At 38.2% G+C, this 17,599-nt stretch overlaps 1 protein-coding gene across 1 annotated transcript in view; it reads left to right on the forward strand.

The window, feature by feature from the left end:
• The window catches only part of WDFY4 (WDFY family member 4), a 280,147-nt gene that overhangs the window by 160,946 nt on the left and 101,602 nt on the right, over positions 1-17,599 (forward strand). Inside the window, exons 40-43 of the mRNA XM_039870919.1 lie at positions 4,632-4,709; positions 10,285-10,491; positions 11,859-11,910; positions 14,951-15,117. Coding sequence (XP_039726853.1) covers positions 4,632-4,709; positions 10,285-10,491; positions 11,859-11,910; positions 14,951-15,117 — 504 coding nt within the window. The remainder of the gene's footprint in view (positions 1-4,631; positions 4,710-10,284; positions 10,492-11,858; positions 11,911-14,950; positions 15,118-17,599) is intronic.

Consider the following 17,599-nt stretch of genomic DNA (forward strand, 5'->3'; position numbering starts at 1 on the left):
ATTAATCATCAGGGAAATGCAAATCAAAACCACAATGAGATATCACCTCACACCTGTCAGAATAGCTATTATCAATAAATCAACAAACAACAAATATTGGCAAGGATGTGAAGAAAAGGGAACTCTTGTGCACTTTTGGTGGGATTATAAATTGGTGTAGCCACTATGGAAAATAGTATGGAGTTTCCTCAAAAAATTAAAAATAGAACTACCATATAACCCAGCAATTCCACGTCTTTCTTTGGGTATTTATCCAAATAAATTTAAACACTAATTAGAAAAGACATATGCACCTCTATGTTCATTGCAGCATTATTTACAATAGCCAAGATATGGAAGCAACTTTAGTGTCCATCAATAGATAAATCGATAAACAAATTGTGGTACATATAGGCAATAGAATATTACTCAGCCATAAAAAAGAATGAAGTCTTGCCACTTGCAACGACATGGATGGACCTAGAGAGTATTATGCTAAGTAAAATTAAGTCAAACAGAGAAAGACAAATACCACATGATTTCACTTATATGTGGAATCTAAAGCACAAAATAAATGAACAAAACAGAAACAAACTCGTAGATACAGAGAACATTTTGATGGGTGCCAGACGAAAGGAATGAATGAAAAAGAGGACAGGATTAAGATATACAAGTTGCCAGTTATAAAAATAGTTATAGGAATGTAAAGTACAGCATAGAGAATATAATTAATAATATTACGGTAATTGTGAATAAGTGTCAGATGGGTACTAAATTTATTAAGGTGATTACTTTGTAGGTTATGTAAATGTGTATTTTCTACACCTGAAAATAATATATTATGATATTATATTTCTCTTGGTTAATATTTGTACATTTTATATTTTTTCATCCTTTTACTTTCAACTTTCTCTGTCCTTATTTTCATGGAGTGTTTCTTGTATGCAGAATTTACTCAGGTTTTGTTTATTGATCCGATGTAACTCTGTTAAGCTTTTATTTGGAGCATAGTCCACTTATATTTAATGATATTTTTATTTTAATTCCACTTTAATGTTTATTTTTCATTTGTAATATCTGTTGTTTGTTCTTTTTTCTTCTTTCAACATATTCTCAGCTATTTAAGATTATTCTACTTCCCTTCTATTAGCTGAATATTACACATTTTTTGTTATTTTTTTGTGGATACTCTAAAAATTATAAAATACATAGTTGCTTTATTAGAGTTTAATGTAAATTAGCCCCATTTTATGAATTTTAATTAAAGAAACAATACTTTTCTTTCATTTACCTCATTCATACTTTTTAAGCATAAGAAATTATCTTCCAACAGCCAATATTCATTTAGATATAGTAATATATTTATTATTTCCATAGTTTTTCATTTATTCTTTTTTTATTAATTAATTAATTAATTAGTCTTAGTGACATTGCTTAACAAAATCCAGTAAGTTTCAGGTGTACAATTCAACAGTAAGGCGTATATATATTGCATGTGTGTTCATTTCCCATAGTTAGATTTCTTTCTGTCACCACATATTTGACCCCTTTTACCCTATTTACCTCCCTTCTCCCCTTTTTCCCCATATCCTTTAGTAACCACTGGTCTATTGTCCATGCCCACGAGCCTCTGCTTGTTTGTCCTATTTGTTTGTTGCTTTTAGGTTTATATCCCACATATAAATGATATCATGTGGTTTTCAACGTTTTCTGTCTGGCTTATTTCATTTAGCATGATTATCTTGAGGTCTATCCATGTTGTCACAACTGACAGTATTTCATCTCTTCTTATGGCTGTACCACAGCTTCTTTATCCAATCATCTGTTGTAGGACACTTTGGTTGCTTCCATGTCTTGGCCACTGTGAATAATGCTGTTATGAACATTGGTGTGCAAATATCTTTTCGGACATGAGTTTTCTAGTCTTTGGGGTAAATACCTAGTAGAGGGATTGCTGGATCATACGGTAGATCAATTCTTAGTTTTTTGAGGAATCTCCATACTGTTTTCCATAGTGGCTGTATCAATATGCAGTCCTGCCAGCAGTATATGAGGGTTCCTTTTTCTCTGCATCCTCTCCAACATTTGTTATTACTTGTCCTGTAGATAACAGCTATTCTATCAGGTGTGAGATGGTATCTCATTGTGGTTTTGATTTGCATTTCCCTAATAGCTAGGAATGTTGAGCATCTTTATATATGTTTGTTGGCCATTTGTTATGTCCTCTTGAAAGAAGTATCCGTTCAGGTCCTCTGCCCATTTTTTTTATGGGATTTTTTTTGTTTTTGTTGTTATTGAGTTATATGAGTTCTTTTTATATTTTAGATATTAGGCCCTTTTAGATATCGGAGGCGTTGGTTGCACATATATTTTCCCATTTGGATGGTTGTCTCTTTACCGTGTTAACAGTTTCTTTTGCTGTGCAAAAGCTTTTTAGTTTGATGTAGTCTCTTTCATTTATTTTTTATTTTACTTCTCTTGCCTTTAAGATCAAATTCATAAAATCCTCTTTAAGTCCAAGGTCCTTGAGTTTAGTTCCTATGTTTTCTTCTATGCATTTTATTGTTTCAGGTCTGTAATCCATTTTGTGTTAATTTTGGTGTGTGGTAATAGACAATAGTCTAGTTTCATTCTTTTGCAGGTGGCTTTCAAGTTTTTCCAGCACCATTTATTGAAGAGGCTTTCCTTTCTCCACTGTATGTTTTTGGCTTTTTCTGTCAAAAATTATTTGCCCATACAAACATGGGTTTATTTCTGAACTCTCAATTCTGTTCCACTGGTCTGTGTGTCTGTTTTTCTACCAATACCATGCTGTTTTGATTATTGTCATTTAGTGGTATAGTTTGAAGTCAGGCAGAGTGATGCATCCAGTCTCATTTTTATCTTTTTTTCTCAAGATGGCTTTGGCAGTTCGGGGTCTTTTGCTCTTTCATACAAATCTGTTGATTTTTTTTTTATTCCTTTAAAAAATGCCGATGAGATTTTGATGAGAATTGCATTAAATCTGTATAATGCTTTAGATAATAAGGTCATTTTTACTATGTTGATTCTTCCATCATTTATTCCTATATTTTGTGTTTCAGTATGGAATAGTTTACATTCTACATTCTTTCACTGTCTTTCTTTAAAGATAATATGACTTTTTCTCTGTGTTTTTGAATATTTTTTACCTTTCATTTTTTTGTTTTACTGTGATGAGCTTATGTGTGGTTTTCTTTGTATTTTTCTTGTTTTATGTTTGTTGAATTTGTTAAATCTGTGGTTTATGACTTTCATTGATTTCAGAAAATACTCATTAACTTTTCATATTGAGTCTGATCCATCTTTCTCTCCTCTTCTTTTGATACTCCAATTCTAATAAGCAGGATGCTTTCTCCATATTACACATGTATCTAACTCTCTCTATCTTTTAAATATTTTCCATATTTTTATCTCATTATACTTTTAGCAAGGATATTTATTCAAGTTTACTCATCCTCTGTTCAGTTGTGTTCACTCTGCTGTTAAACTTACCCATAAAGTTTCTCATTTCGATTAATTTATTTTACAAATTTATAATTTGTATTTGGTTATTTTTCATATTACATGTCTTTTGCAAAATTCTCCATATTACATTTTTGATCATATTATTTGCATTAATTTAAGATTCATGTCTGATAACTCTAATATCTGCATACATGTGGGTATGTTTTTATTGTTTATTTGTCTGTTGATCCTTTTTATGGGCAATGTAATAATTTCTGCTTGATCGTGGAACATTTTGTATACAAATTCTCAATTAACATCTCAGATGATGTGATCTTTCTCCAGAGAAGAGTTACTTTGTCTTCTGGCATGCATTTGTAGTAACAGTGATCACCATAATATACTTAGAGGTTGAGCTATTGAAAATTGGGTTTCAGCTTTGTAAGGACTGGTTTGTTTCCAGCCTACCTTGATCTCTATGGTGCAACCCTTCAGAGACCTCCCTTAAAGCCAACTCCTGGTGATTTCTAGAAACTGAGACTGCTGGAAGCTTTACTATTTTCTCAGCCTCTCAACTCCACACTGTTTATCAATCAACAACTGCTTAAAGGGGAACATTAATTTAGAAAGCTGGGCTTATTTCTCTCGATTGTCCTATTTCTGGGCTCTTGGTCCCTTATGTTCTAAATGATTTGGTGAGCTTGAACTCTAATTTTTGTCTCTTTAGCCACCTGAGATTTTGAAAAGCTCTGCTAAGCTTCTCTACTTCTTAGCCATCACTTTAGCTTCTCGGCCTTTTCTGCTATTTGCAAACTTGAAAATATCTCAAGGGAAAAAAAAACCCACAGATATTGGGCATTGGGCACATCTCAGTGAGTTTCCTTTTCTTCAAGATCTTGGTTCCTTAATTCTTGGCCCTCTTGGTAGCACTCTGCTGTTCTAAAGCAGATTATTCAAATATAGCTTTTAAAGTTATTCTTGGGAGGAAGATTAATTTGCTGCAGCTAACTCATCATAGCTGAAAGTAGAAATATTTCACAGACATGTATGTGTGTATGTGAGTGTATCAGTGCAGATGAAATATTCGTTCATGTGATTGTTATTGATTTGACCAGCAAATCCTGCAAGTATTCTTATCTAAAATCACAACTATCATTAAACTGTGACTTGTTTTCTCTCTTCTCTAGAACTTTGTGTTGTGTATCGAGAACTACAGAAGAAGAGGTCAGGAGCTCTATGCATCTTTATACAAAGACCATGTGCAGGTAAAAAACAAAACAGTTCCTTTCTCTACACAATAAACTGGGATCTACCTTGAACCTAAAATAAAAAATCAGAAGGGACTTTTGTCTAAATTCTGGACTGCTTAAATCAATAATTGGTGGTCAATAATTCAGTCTAACTTGCATGAACTGTGCGTGAGGATTTGGATCTACAATTGAAGCAACTGAGGAGATAGGAAATGTATTAATCCACTCATATACTCAGGGTGTCTCAGATCCTTTGCTAGGAGCTAGAGACACAATTGTAAACACAGACATGGGCCTCATTCTCAGATATCTTCACTATAAAGGAAAAATATACATTAAACAACTGCACAAATAAATACATCATTATGACTTGTGATGAGCAGTAGCCATGGAAAATACAGATACAAGGAGAGATTATAACAGGGAAAGACCTTAATTTGGGCAGATAAGAGGCCCTTTCTAAGAAAGTGACTTTTACATTGAGGTCTGAAGAAGAAGGAAATGGTCTGAGGTGTTTTGAGGAAGTGTTTTTGGCTAAGGAGAGGGCATGTGTGAAAGATCCAGAGTCAGGAAAGAGCTACATATTATCAATTAACTGAAAGAAATGACTGAATGACCTGAACTGGTAAGGAACAAGGGTGAAGATGAGGTAGGGCTGGAGTGAATAGGGCTTGTCACCACATTAGGGCTTTGCATCTTATCCTAAGTGCAATGAGTTGCCACTAATGAGGGCAGGTTTAGATATTTAAAACACCTCGTTAAGCATAATTTCTGTGCTGTCTAGATAGAATACTAGCTGTCATGCCAATGACATCTCTATTTGAATCTTAGGTCTGCCTCTTCTTAGGCCTGCAGTCTGAGCCCCAAGTTCCTCATCTTTAAAATGGGATAATAGTTCCTAACTATTAAGGGTAAAGAACAACTATAAAGTGCCTAGACAGTAGTTGGCAGGGAATAGATGCCCCATATGTGATTATGGAATGGCTAAGAAGTTATCTTAGTTGGTTTTGTTTTTAATAAAAGTTTTAAAAAGTAATTGCTTATAATGGAACACAATGTATAGTATTAGAAGCTTACTAATTATATTATTTACTTTATAATTTCTCTGTTCCAAAGCTTGTGCTAGGTGTAGAAAAGGCAGAGATTACAATGACACTGATATGTCTTGAGGGTTCTTACAACTCAGTAGAGAGACCAAGAGTAAATAAATAACCACAAACAGAGTGATGAAGCCAATACTAGGATGTCCTACTACAAGGGGAGGAACAGTGGAGTGTAAGGAACCAGTAGGTGTATTGGGGTGAGTGAGAGGTCAAGGAATGGTGAAACAGTGGTGCCCAAGGGTGGGGAAAATACAATAGGCTCTGATCAACTTAAGCCACATAATCTGGTCTAATTCCTTCCATATAAGCTCATTTGGGAGACCACAACATGCCCCTGGAATAAGAATTTGTGAGATATGCAGCCTGCACTCCAGAAACACACAGTTTAGCTACATAACCCCCAAGGCTGTCTTACAAGAAAGCAGTTTATCAAGCATGGCAGGAGTGGGAGAGGAGCTTTGGGGGTATAAAATTCATGTGGGCAGGACAGAACCTCAGCAGAGACTCTGAGCCCAGAAAGAAAGAATCCAGCCTTCTTGAAGGTGGCCTGGCTCATTTTTAGTAGCAGGCTTGACTGGGATTCAGAGAGTACTTGAGAAAGTTATACAGAGTTTTAAAGTTATTGAGGTATGTTTGAGAAAATCAGCATTCTGATACTAATCCATATGGATACTTTCCAAGTGTTTAAATATTTAAGACAGATTGTTTTGATGTTTAAAGGAATGCAGAGGTAATCACCATCTGCAGGAGATAATGGGGTCTGAAGCATTCACCCTGTTTTTTTAAGGGGCAATACACTTTCCCAATGCAGGTCCCCCTCCACTTCCAGAAAAGTCAAGTTCAAATTCCAGGAAGAAATCAGGCTTGTGAAGCCTGCCACATTCTTCAAGGACTGCTTCTCTCAGGTGCACTCAATGAGGTGATAGTAAGATTTAGGGGCCCCAGCCTACAGGTCTCTCAGTCAAAGGTCATGTAAGACTGCTTTAACTTGGCATTTTACTCACAACTAAGAAGTCACTGGAGATGGCAAGAGCCCACAGTATGAGAAAATAACATGACCATGACCCAGTGCCCTAAGTGTCATTACATGATGTTCCATCATTATATCGTTAGCAAATTGGACAATTCTGATATTTAATCTCCCAAATTTCTCTTCGCTCCAGAAGTACTGGTGAAAACAGTTGCCTATACTCTGGCCCTGCCCAGCTTTCCATTTGCCTTTTCCAAATTATATTTGTTCTCTTCTTTGTGGTCCAGATGCTTTGGTTCTACTCTTATATCAAGTCCTTATTGTAATTTACAGCAATGCTTCCTTCTGCCTATGCTGTTTTTAAAACATTATAGTCTTTGCTGGTTAAAGCTCTTTGCTAGGTGCTCACCATTTCAGAAATAACCTTTCTTTTATTATGTGAGGGGCACTGTTTTGTCACACTCTTTTCTGTGCTCTCTAGGGGCCAACAGTGTGTTGCTACTTCTTTCTCAGTGTCTGTATATCCATTAAGGTTTGTCACAGCTCTTTCAGATCCAAGTATCAGAATCTCAACTCAAATTGGCTTAGGCAACAAATAAAATGTTTTGTTTTATTAAAAAATTCAGGGAAAGAGCAGGCTTCAAGAAGAGCTGGATCCAGGTATTCAAACTCTGCTCTAAGGAATCTGTCTCCTCTCTCTTTTTTCTTTCTCTCTTATACACGCATACAAACACACACAAATGTATGAGGCTGCTAAAGCATTTGAGGCACCAGAGCACATGAATGAGAGAGCACGTGAGTCTGAAAGGAACTCACATTCTGCTTCCCAGGCTGTACATCCTAGAACAAGGCAGGGTTTATGTAATGAATGGAGAACCATTTTCTAACTTGTGCAAAGGCACTGTCTCCTTTCTGAGCTGTGAACCTGTAGGTTATTTCTATACAAGGGGATACTTCTCCTGATGCACATAAAGGTGTCCTGGGACTGGGGTGGTGGCCCTGAATGTGTACTCATACACCGAACCCTCTGTACTGTCTCCTTTGTATAGGCTCCAAAGAGCGCCATTACCAACCCTGAGGAATGATACTCACCTACCCATCCTATAACCATTCACCATCACTCGGATTCCCCATAGTTGGGTGACTGAAAGTAGGGCTGGGCTCAGCCTCACTGAAAGCACCAGAAACTGAAAATGGATAAGGTTGCCCAGATACAAATCTCAATGATGCTACCTAAGAGTTTCTATTCAGCTGAAAATCATAGCTGCTTCTATCATACCAGAATCCATGCCTCTGAGTGTGACATTTGGCCCACTTGAGCTTTAAACTGAAAGAGAACCTTACATTGTACAGAAAATGGGTATAACAGAGCATTTTGCGAGTGCAGGGACTCAGGGATTTTACTATTTAGTCATCTCATGTCCTCTGTCCAGGGATTACATGTAGCTTTCTATCATGGACTAACAATCGTTCATCTCTGAGGGGGTCTCACTACTGACACATATCTGTGTGGTTGCAGATATCAAGACAACTTACTTGCCTTGATATCTCAGGCAGCCATGCAGTACCATTATGTCAGTGGAGCCTTGGGGTGGAGAGGATGCTCTTAAAAGACTGATTTGATGCTCAGGGTAGACAACCCAATAGCTTGAGATTGTTCATCCTCTATGAAGCTCTCAGTATGTTACCACAAACACAGTGAAAATTTTCAGGGAGCTGAAACATTATCCCCAAACAAGTTTTTATTTCATGTAACCGAATTCCTTTTAAAGGCTTTGGATAGTCATCATTTTTTCTAGAGTTCATTATTAACCAATTGGAGTATTGTGTAGAATGCTGTAACCGTTTTGGATGTAAATCTAAGAACTGTGGCGAAAAAAAATGATCTTGTTTTGAAATAGGACTTGCTTTATTCACAGCAATAATACTAACTGCTTAAGCTATGTAAGGAACCCTACGAAACTTTTCAAAATATTGTCTCATTTAATCCCTACATAAACTCATGGTTTTATTATTATGGTAATATTATTAACCAAATTTGACTGATGAGGAAGCTGAAGCTCCTTCAGATTTAACAACTAGTGAATAGCAAAAACAGAATGACAACCCAAGTTTATCTGATGCCAAAGATCATGTGCTAAGCACTATAACATCTGTTATATTTTCATGAAAATTTTTAAGTTCTGAGAATGATTTACCCATCCAAAGAGGCCCAGATTTGCTATGTCCACCAGTCATTGAAGTAATACTGGCAGGAACCATGAATTAATAAAATGATACTAGAAAAGGAAAGAAGTCTAGCCTCTAGGCTTAAGCAAAGGCTTTGGAATCAGACAAATTGGGTTTAAATCTCAGCTGGGTCACCTGGTTGTCCTTGGAGAAGATACGTCTCCTTTCCTAGACTTGGTTTCTTTATGATGATCATAGAAATGACTTGCAAGTTTAAGTTTTACTCATGGAGCCAGTGGGTAGAGGAAATGAGATACAGCAGATGAGGGGCTCAGCTTAACACTTGGTAATGAATTTCTTTCTTTTTTTATGTTAAGTTTATTAAATCTGTGCTTCTTGTTTCACCTTTCAGTTTCTGAAAAATTAAAATTTAGAACGAATGCCATCAAATATTTGAATAACTGCAAAATTCACTCTGTAGACAAAATTGATTCCACTGCCCAAATTGAATTGAAATGTTTCCTTGACAGGTGATGTACAAAACTTGAATTTGACATACAAAAGCAGTTTGGGCGTGTCAATGTATTTTATAAAAGTTTGAATTATACTCTAGCAGAAGTTGTAATAGTCAAGTATCACATATACAAACTATGAGACTTTCATAGATAATAGCTGGGATTATTTTCATTAATATCAAAGGTTTTAGCTTCTGTGAACATTCTAGAATTCTTGAACATTCTAGAATCATATGATATTAGGGTTTCAAAGACCTTTAGACATCATTTAGGCCAAAGCTCTCATTTAACAGTTAGAGAATCTGAGGTCCAGTGACAGGAAGAACTTGTTCAAATCAATCCATTGCTGGCTGGTCTGCTAGTTCCCACCACACTGCTAGTCCAGAAGACTTGAAGAAGTATTTTCAGTATCATTTTTGAAGGGTGTGGGCTGTGGTAAAATTCCCTGTCCTTTTTGAAGGGCAGAGGCTGTGATGAAATTCTCCATCCATTTTATAGAATTGCTGTTTAACCCACTCCAATGATTAATTTCAAGGCCTTTGGGACCTGTTGCTCTCTGCCCAGCACCCAGTAGTATGAATTCTAAAGGGTGGATGGCTTTTCCCTCCCCCATCCTAAATTAAATGGTCTCAAAATTAAGAAACCAGTTTCTTTTCTGGACCAGGTCTTGGCTCCAGAGAGTACACTACACACCCTGAGGGTGCTCGGGTACCTGTAAGAGGCTAATTTTCTCAGACAATTATGGGACTTGGTCTGTTCACCTCAGGAGATTTGGGGCCAGGTAGGCCTGTGAGAAAAATGTCCAGGGATGACTTTGCACTTCTGCTTCCCAGAGGCGGAAATGTGGTGACATCAAGGCAGCCAAAGCCTGGGCCAGGATCCAGGAACAGCTTTTTGGGGAGCTGGGTTTGTGGGGCCAGAAGGCAGAAGCCACATCTTGTTCCTGGTGGGAACTGGACTGGAGAGAAGGACCCGCTCGCATGAGGAAACGCATCAGACGCTTGTCTCCTTTGGAGGCCCTGAGTGCAGAAAGGCTCAAGGTAAGAGTTCAGTGCAAGAAAATGATGCTTCAGTGTCAGAAATGTAGGACAGTGACTCGTTAGCTTTTCCATCTCAGGTTGTTTTCATCTGGTGTGCTTCAGGAGAGTTTCGATATGGGCAGGTTGAGAGAAAATGTATGTAGTTAAAGGCAAGAGTGCTCTAATTTATTTTTGATGCTGTTTAACAGAAGAAAAGAATCACTAATCTTACCAGGTAACATAGAAAGAATGCTATAACTACGACCAGAATGAATGAATAAATGCGTGAGTAAATGAATAGGTGAGTGGTTCACATTTATACCACTGACCCAGACAACGCTGATATTCACAAAAGTCTGGTGGTATAATCTGGATGCTAGGGTTTAGAAAGAGTCATGTGATGGCATTGTCAGCTTACACAAGTTATTTGTCACAGAGCAGTCATGACCAGCACTGCTATGGGCATTATTACACAAGCAAATCTCATAACAAGTTTTACAATGGAAATATCTTGAACTCAGCTATTTCTGCAAGCCTGAGCCAGTGACCCACTTAGTCCAAATGACATTGAAGTGGTACTGTATTCCCAAACAATGGAATCTAGGCAGACCCTGGGGGTTTGCTGTAATGAAGCTTGAACTCTGTGTCATGAAACTTACATTTTTGCCTTCTAAAGGATGGGGAGCCAGTTGGATTGGTAGTGGATATAGAAAACTCTGTTAATCGTTTTTCATTTCCACATTGAACAATTCTGATTTAAGAGGATTCTAAAAGGCAGCTTTCCAAATACTGCAACTCAAGACAATGGGTTTATATTCTAGTCTGTAATCTCAGAATCTTTTATCCCCAGTAAATCCTTTATAAAATCTAATGAAAAATTATATTTCACTTATTCAGTAGACATTTGCATTTTTAATGTACTGTTAATAAACATCTGGTGGTGTACAGTATTTTTCCCTTGATATATTTCTTAGGAAATGGAGGCAGGAAAGATAAGTAGCTTGTATACTGTGTAGGTGACAAAGCCAAAGGTTGGCTATGGAACCAGATCTCTGGTCCCTGATCCCCTCTACAGGGTGGCCCATACCACAGAAGTCCAGTTTGCTATCTAATCCTATTTTGGCATCATTTTTGGAAATTACTGTAAATCCTACTTAATGGAAGTCTGTGGGTTTTCCCCCTTTGACTCAGGAACATTAATACTTGCATTTTATAGTGGTCCTTTAGGAATTTAGCATTTTCTCCCCTTGCATCTGAATCTTGAATACATGAGTAATTTGAAAGGGTCACGTGTATGTGTGTGTGTCTGTGAATCTGTGGAATGAGGCGGGTGCATATAGGTAGTATCCAGGATTTAATTTCTCTTTTTTTCTCTGGTGTTATTTCAGGAAAGCCAAGACAGAAATGGCGATATTTCTCAAACGAATGCTTTAAACCAAGGTATTCAGTTTATCAGTTTATCTATTCTTTATTTGAAACTTAAGCCAATTCTTGGTTTTATTTAATATCTTCTTAAAAATGTAAAATTAATATTTTTGAAAGAAGAAAATGCTACAAGTCTAGAGTTGGTAGTGCTAAGATTCTCTTCATACTGTCTTCCCCAAGATGAAGAAGAACCTATTTCAGACCTCATCACTCCCATAGGAGGAAAATTTTATATTAACTTTGCAAAAATAACAATTTTTTTCGGGGGAACTATCTCATCAATTTGCTGTATTGGGAAAACCTTAAATGTGCCCCCAGAAAGATCAAATACATATTCAGTATGTGACCTAAAATACGTAGGAGGAAAATAACAGAATGTTTTTGAGTAAAAATGGATAGAATAGATATTTAGTACTTTTTACACTAAACTCTTTGATTATGAAAATGACAGATAAAATAGTCATTATTACACTAGTCTCCCCTTATCCGTGGGGGACATATTCCAAGACTGACAGTGGATGCTTAAAACCACGACGGTACCTAACTCTATATATATTATGTCTTTCCTATACATATATACCTTTTTATGTACAAAAGCACTTTATGACGGCTTCTCTTTGGCATATCCGCATTGCCAGCATCGCTACTCTTGCACTTTGGAGCCATTGTTAAGTAAAATAAGCACAGGCACTCTGATACCAAGACAGGCAATCTGATAACTGAGAAGGCTACCAAGTGAATAACAGATGTGTGGAATATACAATGTGGATACACTAGACAAAGGAATGATTCACATCCTGGTCAGGATGAAGCTAGATTGCTGGAGTTTTCATCATGCCAATAAGAATGGTGCACAATTTAAAAGTTATAAATTGTTTATTTCTGGAATTTTCCACTTAATATTTTCAGACTGTATTTGACCACTGGTAACTAAAACTGTGAAAAGTGAAACCACAGATAAAGGGGATTACTGTATTGCCCAAACTAAAAAAAAAAAAAGTACTCTGAATCATTTTTTATGTTTACATATACTCTTTATTTGTATAATTTTCATGGAAGAATTTAATTGAATCAATTTGCTGAAAATCCAGGCTTTGTTTTCAGAGGTCATTTTGGCATGAGCCCATCAAACCACAAATACAAGTACACAAACAGACACAAAGACATACATACTGTATTTCTGATTTTGTGTGTTTCTACCAGACTCTGTCTTTTACTGTAGACACTCCCTGTCTGTAAGTTTTACTGTATCCTAGGCTGCAGCTAGTGTCCTATCCTTTCCTAAATGACAATATCTTAGCACTGGTCATCTTATCGCATTTAGTGCCTGAGTACTGGATTTTCCACTGAACTGGCTAACTTGCCAGTCTGTAGTATTGCCTAGAAGTTAGGATCCTGGGCTCTGATCACAGGTAAATTTGAGGATCTCACTGTGATACAGGACTTGGGATAACATTGTCATACCCATTTGCTTCTCTTCTCTCCACCTCAAAACCAACAACAATAGTCTATCTACTCTCTCTCTCTCTCTCTCTCTCTCTCTCTCAGAAAGGATGGCTGCAGAGAGTGCGGTGGTGGAAAGTGTATGCTGATTTTATTGGACTATGGTCATGAGCTGTTGAATCCTCTGACCTCCAATATACAGAACCCCACTCCACAGTAGGGAGCTCAGCCAGAGAGGAATAAAGGGCCGTGGTTATCTACCATGCTTTCATGGGTGCCTGTAACTACACAGTATTCTCCCTGCATGGGAAAATCCTGTGTTGGCTGCTGCTGTGAGCAACAGACACTTTCATTCATTCATATGTGAGACTTCCAGATGGGGTGGAGGTCAAAGAGGTGAGCATCTTGGTATAAAGAAAATGACTGGTAATCCTTTGACTTCACAGTTATGCAGTGTGCCTGTTCCAGGCAGGTGGACACTCAGGGCAGGGTAGAGGAGCAGGATCTAGAAATCCACATAGGTATATGCTTAGCCAGCACCCAATGTTCATTCTCAGGAGTGCATCCTTAGGAAATAAGTGTAAATGTGTACACAAATGACTGCAGCACAGTACATTTATGGTAGTTAGTACAAAAATGGAAACTATCTGTATCTCTAAAAAATAGAAAATGAATTAGGTGATTATGAAAGAGCCACACAATAGAACATTATTTTCAAAGAACATTTAATGAAATGGGAAAATGCTCATAATATAATTTTGAGAAAAAAATATTAGAAAAGAAAAACTGTAAATGCAATATAATTCCTATTGTGTCAAAAATTACATATGAGTGTGTGCCTATACATATATGTACTGAAAAATATCAGAAGGAAATAAATCAAATTGTAAATAGTGAGGACAAATAGGCTAGAGATGGGAAGCTCAGACTGGACTCAGAGAGATCTGGTTCAGATTCTGCCTCTAGTTCATGGGAGCCATATGACCTTGAGCAAAGCACCTGCCCTCTTTCCATTTTCCCATTTGTAAACTAGGATGAAGTAGAATCTACAGCCTGGGTAGGACTAAGTGGAAAATGTCATCAAGAGTACCCAGCACAGAGAAAGTGTTTACTAAATGAGAGTTGCTATTATCAGCACTATCTCTGGAGAAATGGGTGATATTTGTTTTATTTCTCACAATTTCATGGGTTTTCTAAGTTTTTTTTTTTGTTTTACATTAAGAAGATAGTGCTTTCCTAATTTTTTAAAAAGCATTGTTTTAAAAGAGTGAACAAAGTGAAATTCAGGTAAAGTAAACCCAGCCTGACCCTCCGGGGCTTAGCTTTATTGATTAACGAGGATGAATTTTGAAATGTTGTCCTGTGGTCATTCGAGAGCTTCAGAGCACCCAGGCTTGGCACACCTTCTGGAGAGAATCAACCTGAGGGTGTTGACACCATACCACAGTGTCAGAGGGGTGGTATCCTCCAGAGGACACACTGAGATGCACACCATTCACGCCTGCCCCGAAACATCGCAGTTCCTCTCAGTGACTCAGGCCAGACTGCACAGCGCTCCTTGTGATGTCAGGCAGCTCATGTCAAAACTGTGTGTCCCTTTATGCTACTGCAGATGAACTGACACCAAAAGAAGATGAGAGCAAGAGAGATGAGGTGGGAGTGGACTGCACCCAGCTGACATTCTTCCCTGCCTTACACGAAAGTCAGCACTCTGAAGATTTCTTGGAATTGTGTCGAGAAAGACAAGTTATTTTACAAGAGCTTGTTGATCATGAAAAGGTAATACAGCTCATCATAATTATTCTTTCAAGATAATCAGACATGAGAGAACTAAACTTTCTTCACTCACATGGGAGGTGATAGCTCCCTTCACTATAAAAAAGAAAAATCAAAAAGCAAAAATAACAGGCGTGTTCCTGAATTTATGCACTCAGAGCAGGCCTGCAAATGGAACCCACATGCCCTGCATCAAAATGTTTAAAAGGTATAAATCAAGCTAATCAACTGTTAGATGAAACATGCTCTAACTTCCTATACTGATCTTTATCAACCCGGCAAACCAGTTTCAAATTTAAAATTTTTGACCTTGTAGTTCAGCATCTTGGCCTCTGCCTGCAGCCTGCCTACCCTGAAGGAAACATCCCACATTTTGAGGGGGCCTGGTGGATGTGTTTGGAGATCCCAACCTATATGTCCAAGCTTTCCCCAACCCCCTTACCTCTCAGGCCTCAGGGTAAGCACAATGGTGTCACTGTCAGCCGTCAGAAGGGTGAACTTAGAGATGAAGTGTGCATGGGCCAGGAGGCAGGCTGGGACAGTCAGCAGGGAAGTCCATGGTCTGGGATGCCTGGAGCTGAGTTGGGAGCCCAAGGCATGTCTTCTTGGTATGACTGGCGGAAGGTAAGAGGGGGGACCCTAAAATGTGAGTTCAGCAGAGGGCTACTCTTACTCAAGTCTAAGAAAGATGAGGAAGATGAAGCACATGTCTTAGAGTAGAACAGATCTGAGTTCTAATTCCAATGTAACCACATATTAAATGGCATGTCACCTAACTTTTGGGAGCCTCAATTTTTCTTATTTTAGTATGGAGGGTTTAGCAACCATGCCACAAGATTACTGTAAGGCTTAAATGGGGTAATGGAAGCAAAGAGACTAGCTTAGAGCTGGGCACATGTGAGGTGCTCATCAAAATTCTCTTCCCTTTCCAAAGGTTGAGTGGTTTTTAGGGTTGGGTGGACCTCAGAGTCTCATCAACTCCTCTGTAAAAGGTGTGGGTGAAGAAGATGCCCCAGAAAAACAGAGGAATGGGAAGAGTGTGGCTGGCAAGCCATGCAAGGACCACACAGAGATGAATGAGAGAGAGCTGAGGGCTAGTCCAGCTACAGGGTGGATAGGAGTGGATCTGAACTGAGGGCTCTCACTGGGTAAGCAGTCTGTATTTCAAGGAGCAGGAGATAAACTCAGAGAGCCTGTGATGGGCATGAGCAAGGTGTAGAAACTGAGGCATGTCCTTTCCAAGGGCAGAGTTCTTGCAGAGACTCCCTTAAGTTGTTAAGCTGGGATTTGCTCCTTCCAGAGGTTGGATAGAAGGACCGGCATGGAGTGCATTGGCCAAATGAACTGCTACAGAATTTTCGGCAAGTTAGCTGCTTTCAGATTTGGTTAACGGTTCAAGCGACACAGGCTTTTAACAACATCGTGTCCTGCTTATACCAACCTAACCCAAAGCTTCCAGGCTAGAGCACATTTGCAGGTCCCCCTCACACCGCACACCAGGCTCTTGCTCATGGTGATTCATCTACCTGTGGTATCCTGCCTACTAGACTCCTGGCAGCTGATTCTCTGAAGCTGGTCTCGACCGCTCCCCTTTCTGAGACCTAGAAAACTGGTCTTTCCCTTGTCACTGTCTCCACAACCCCCTGTATCACCTCCTATTGGTGCTTCTGCACACAGGCCAATCTTCACTAGATCACGTGTCTGCCTCTCACACTGTACTGATGCTCCTTAATGGAAGGAGCCCCAGGTGCCCAACTTCAGGTATGCCTGGAGAAGCCATTCAGAAAATGTTTGTACATATGTATTCATAATATCCAGCTGCCAAGGGCTAACAGTGGATAATAGTTTTGATATGTCATATATTAATATGTTCATATAGGTAAATGTATATTTAGTAAATGCCTAGTCAACTGAAAAGAAAAATAGCTGAAATCAATGCTTTCTTACTACAAACACTTTTATTTGATTTATGCCCCCAAAAGATTATATAAAATAGTGATTCTCAACAGAGGGCAACTTTACCCCCACATGGGACATTTGCCAACATCTAAAGACGTTTTTAGTTGTTGTGGCTTGGGGTCAGGGGTGCTACCGCATCCAGGAGGCAGAGGCCAAGGATGCTGCCATACATCCTACAAAACTCAGGGCAGCCCAACCCTCCACCAGAAAATAATTATTCAGCCCCAAATGTTTATAATGCCAAGGTGATAAACCCAGACATGAAGGGTGAATATTAGAAAGATCTCAAGTCGCAGCTATTCCTTCCTACTGTCCTGAAAGGGTAAGAAAATATTGGGCTATTCATTGTCTCCAAATTTGTTCTTTTCATTGTTTTGATAAGAAGAGATGAATCTCTTCTTGGCAATGCTTTGGTTTAATCTGGTGTATTAATTTTCTATTGCTGCCATAAAAAAAACTACTATAAACTTAGTGACTTAAGACAGCATATATTTATTATCTCAAAAGTCTGAGCACGACATGGCTC

The sequence above is a fragment of the Pteropus medius genome, unplaced genomic scaffold, assembly GCF_902729225.1.
Source record: "Pteropus medius unplaced genomic scaffold, Ma_sr-lr_union100, whole genome shotgun sequence".
NCBI lineage: Eukaryota > Metazoa > Chordata > Mammalia > Chiroptera > Pteropodidae > Pteropus > Pteropus medius.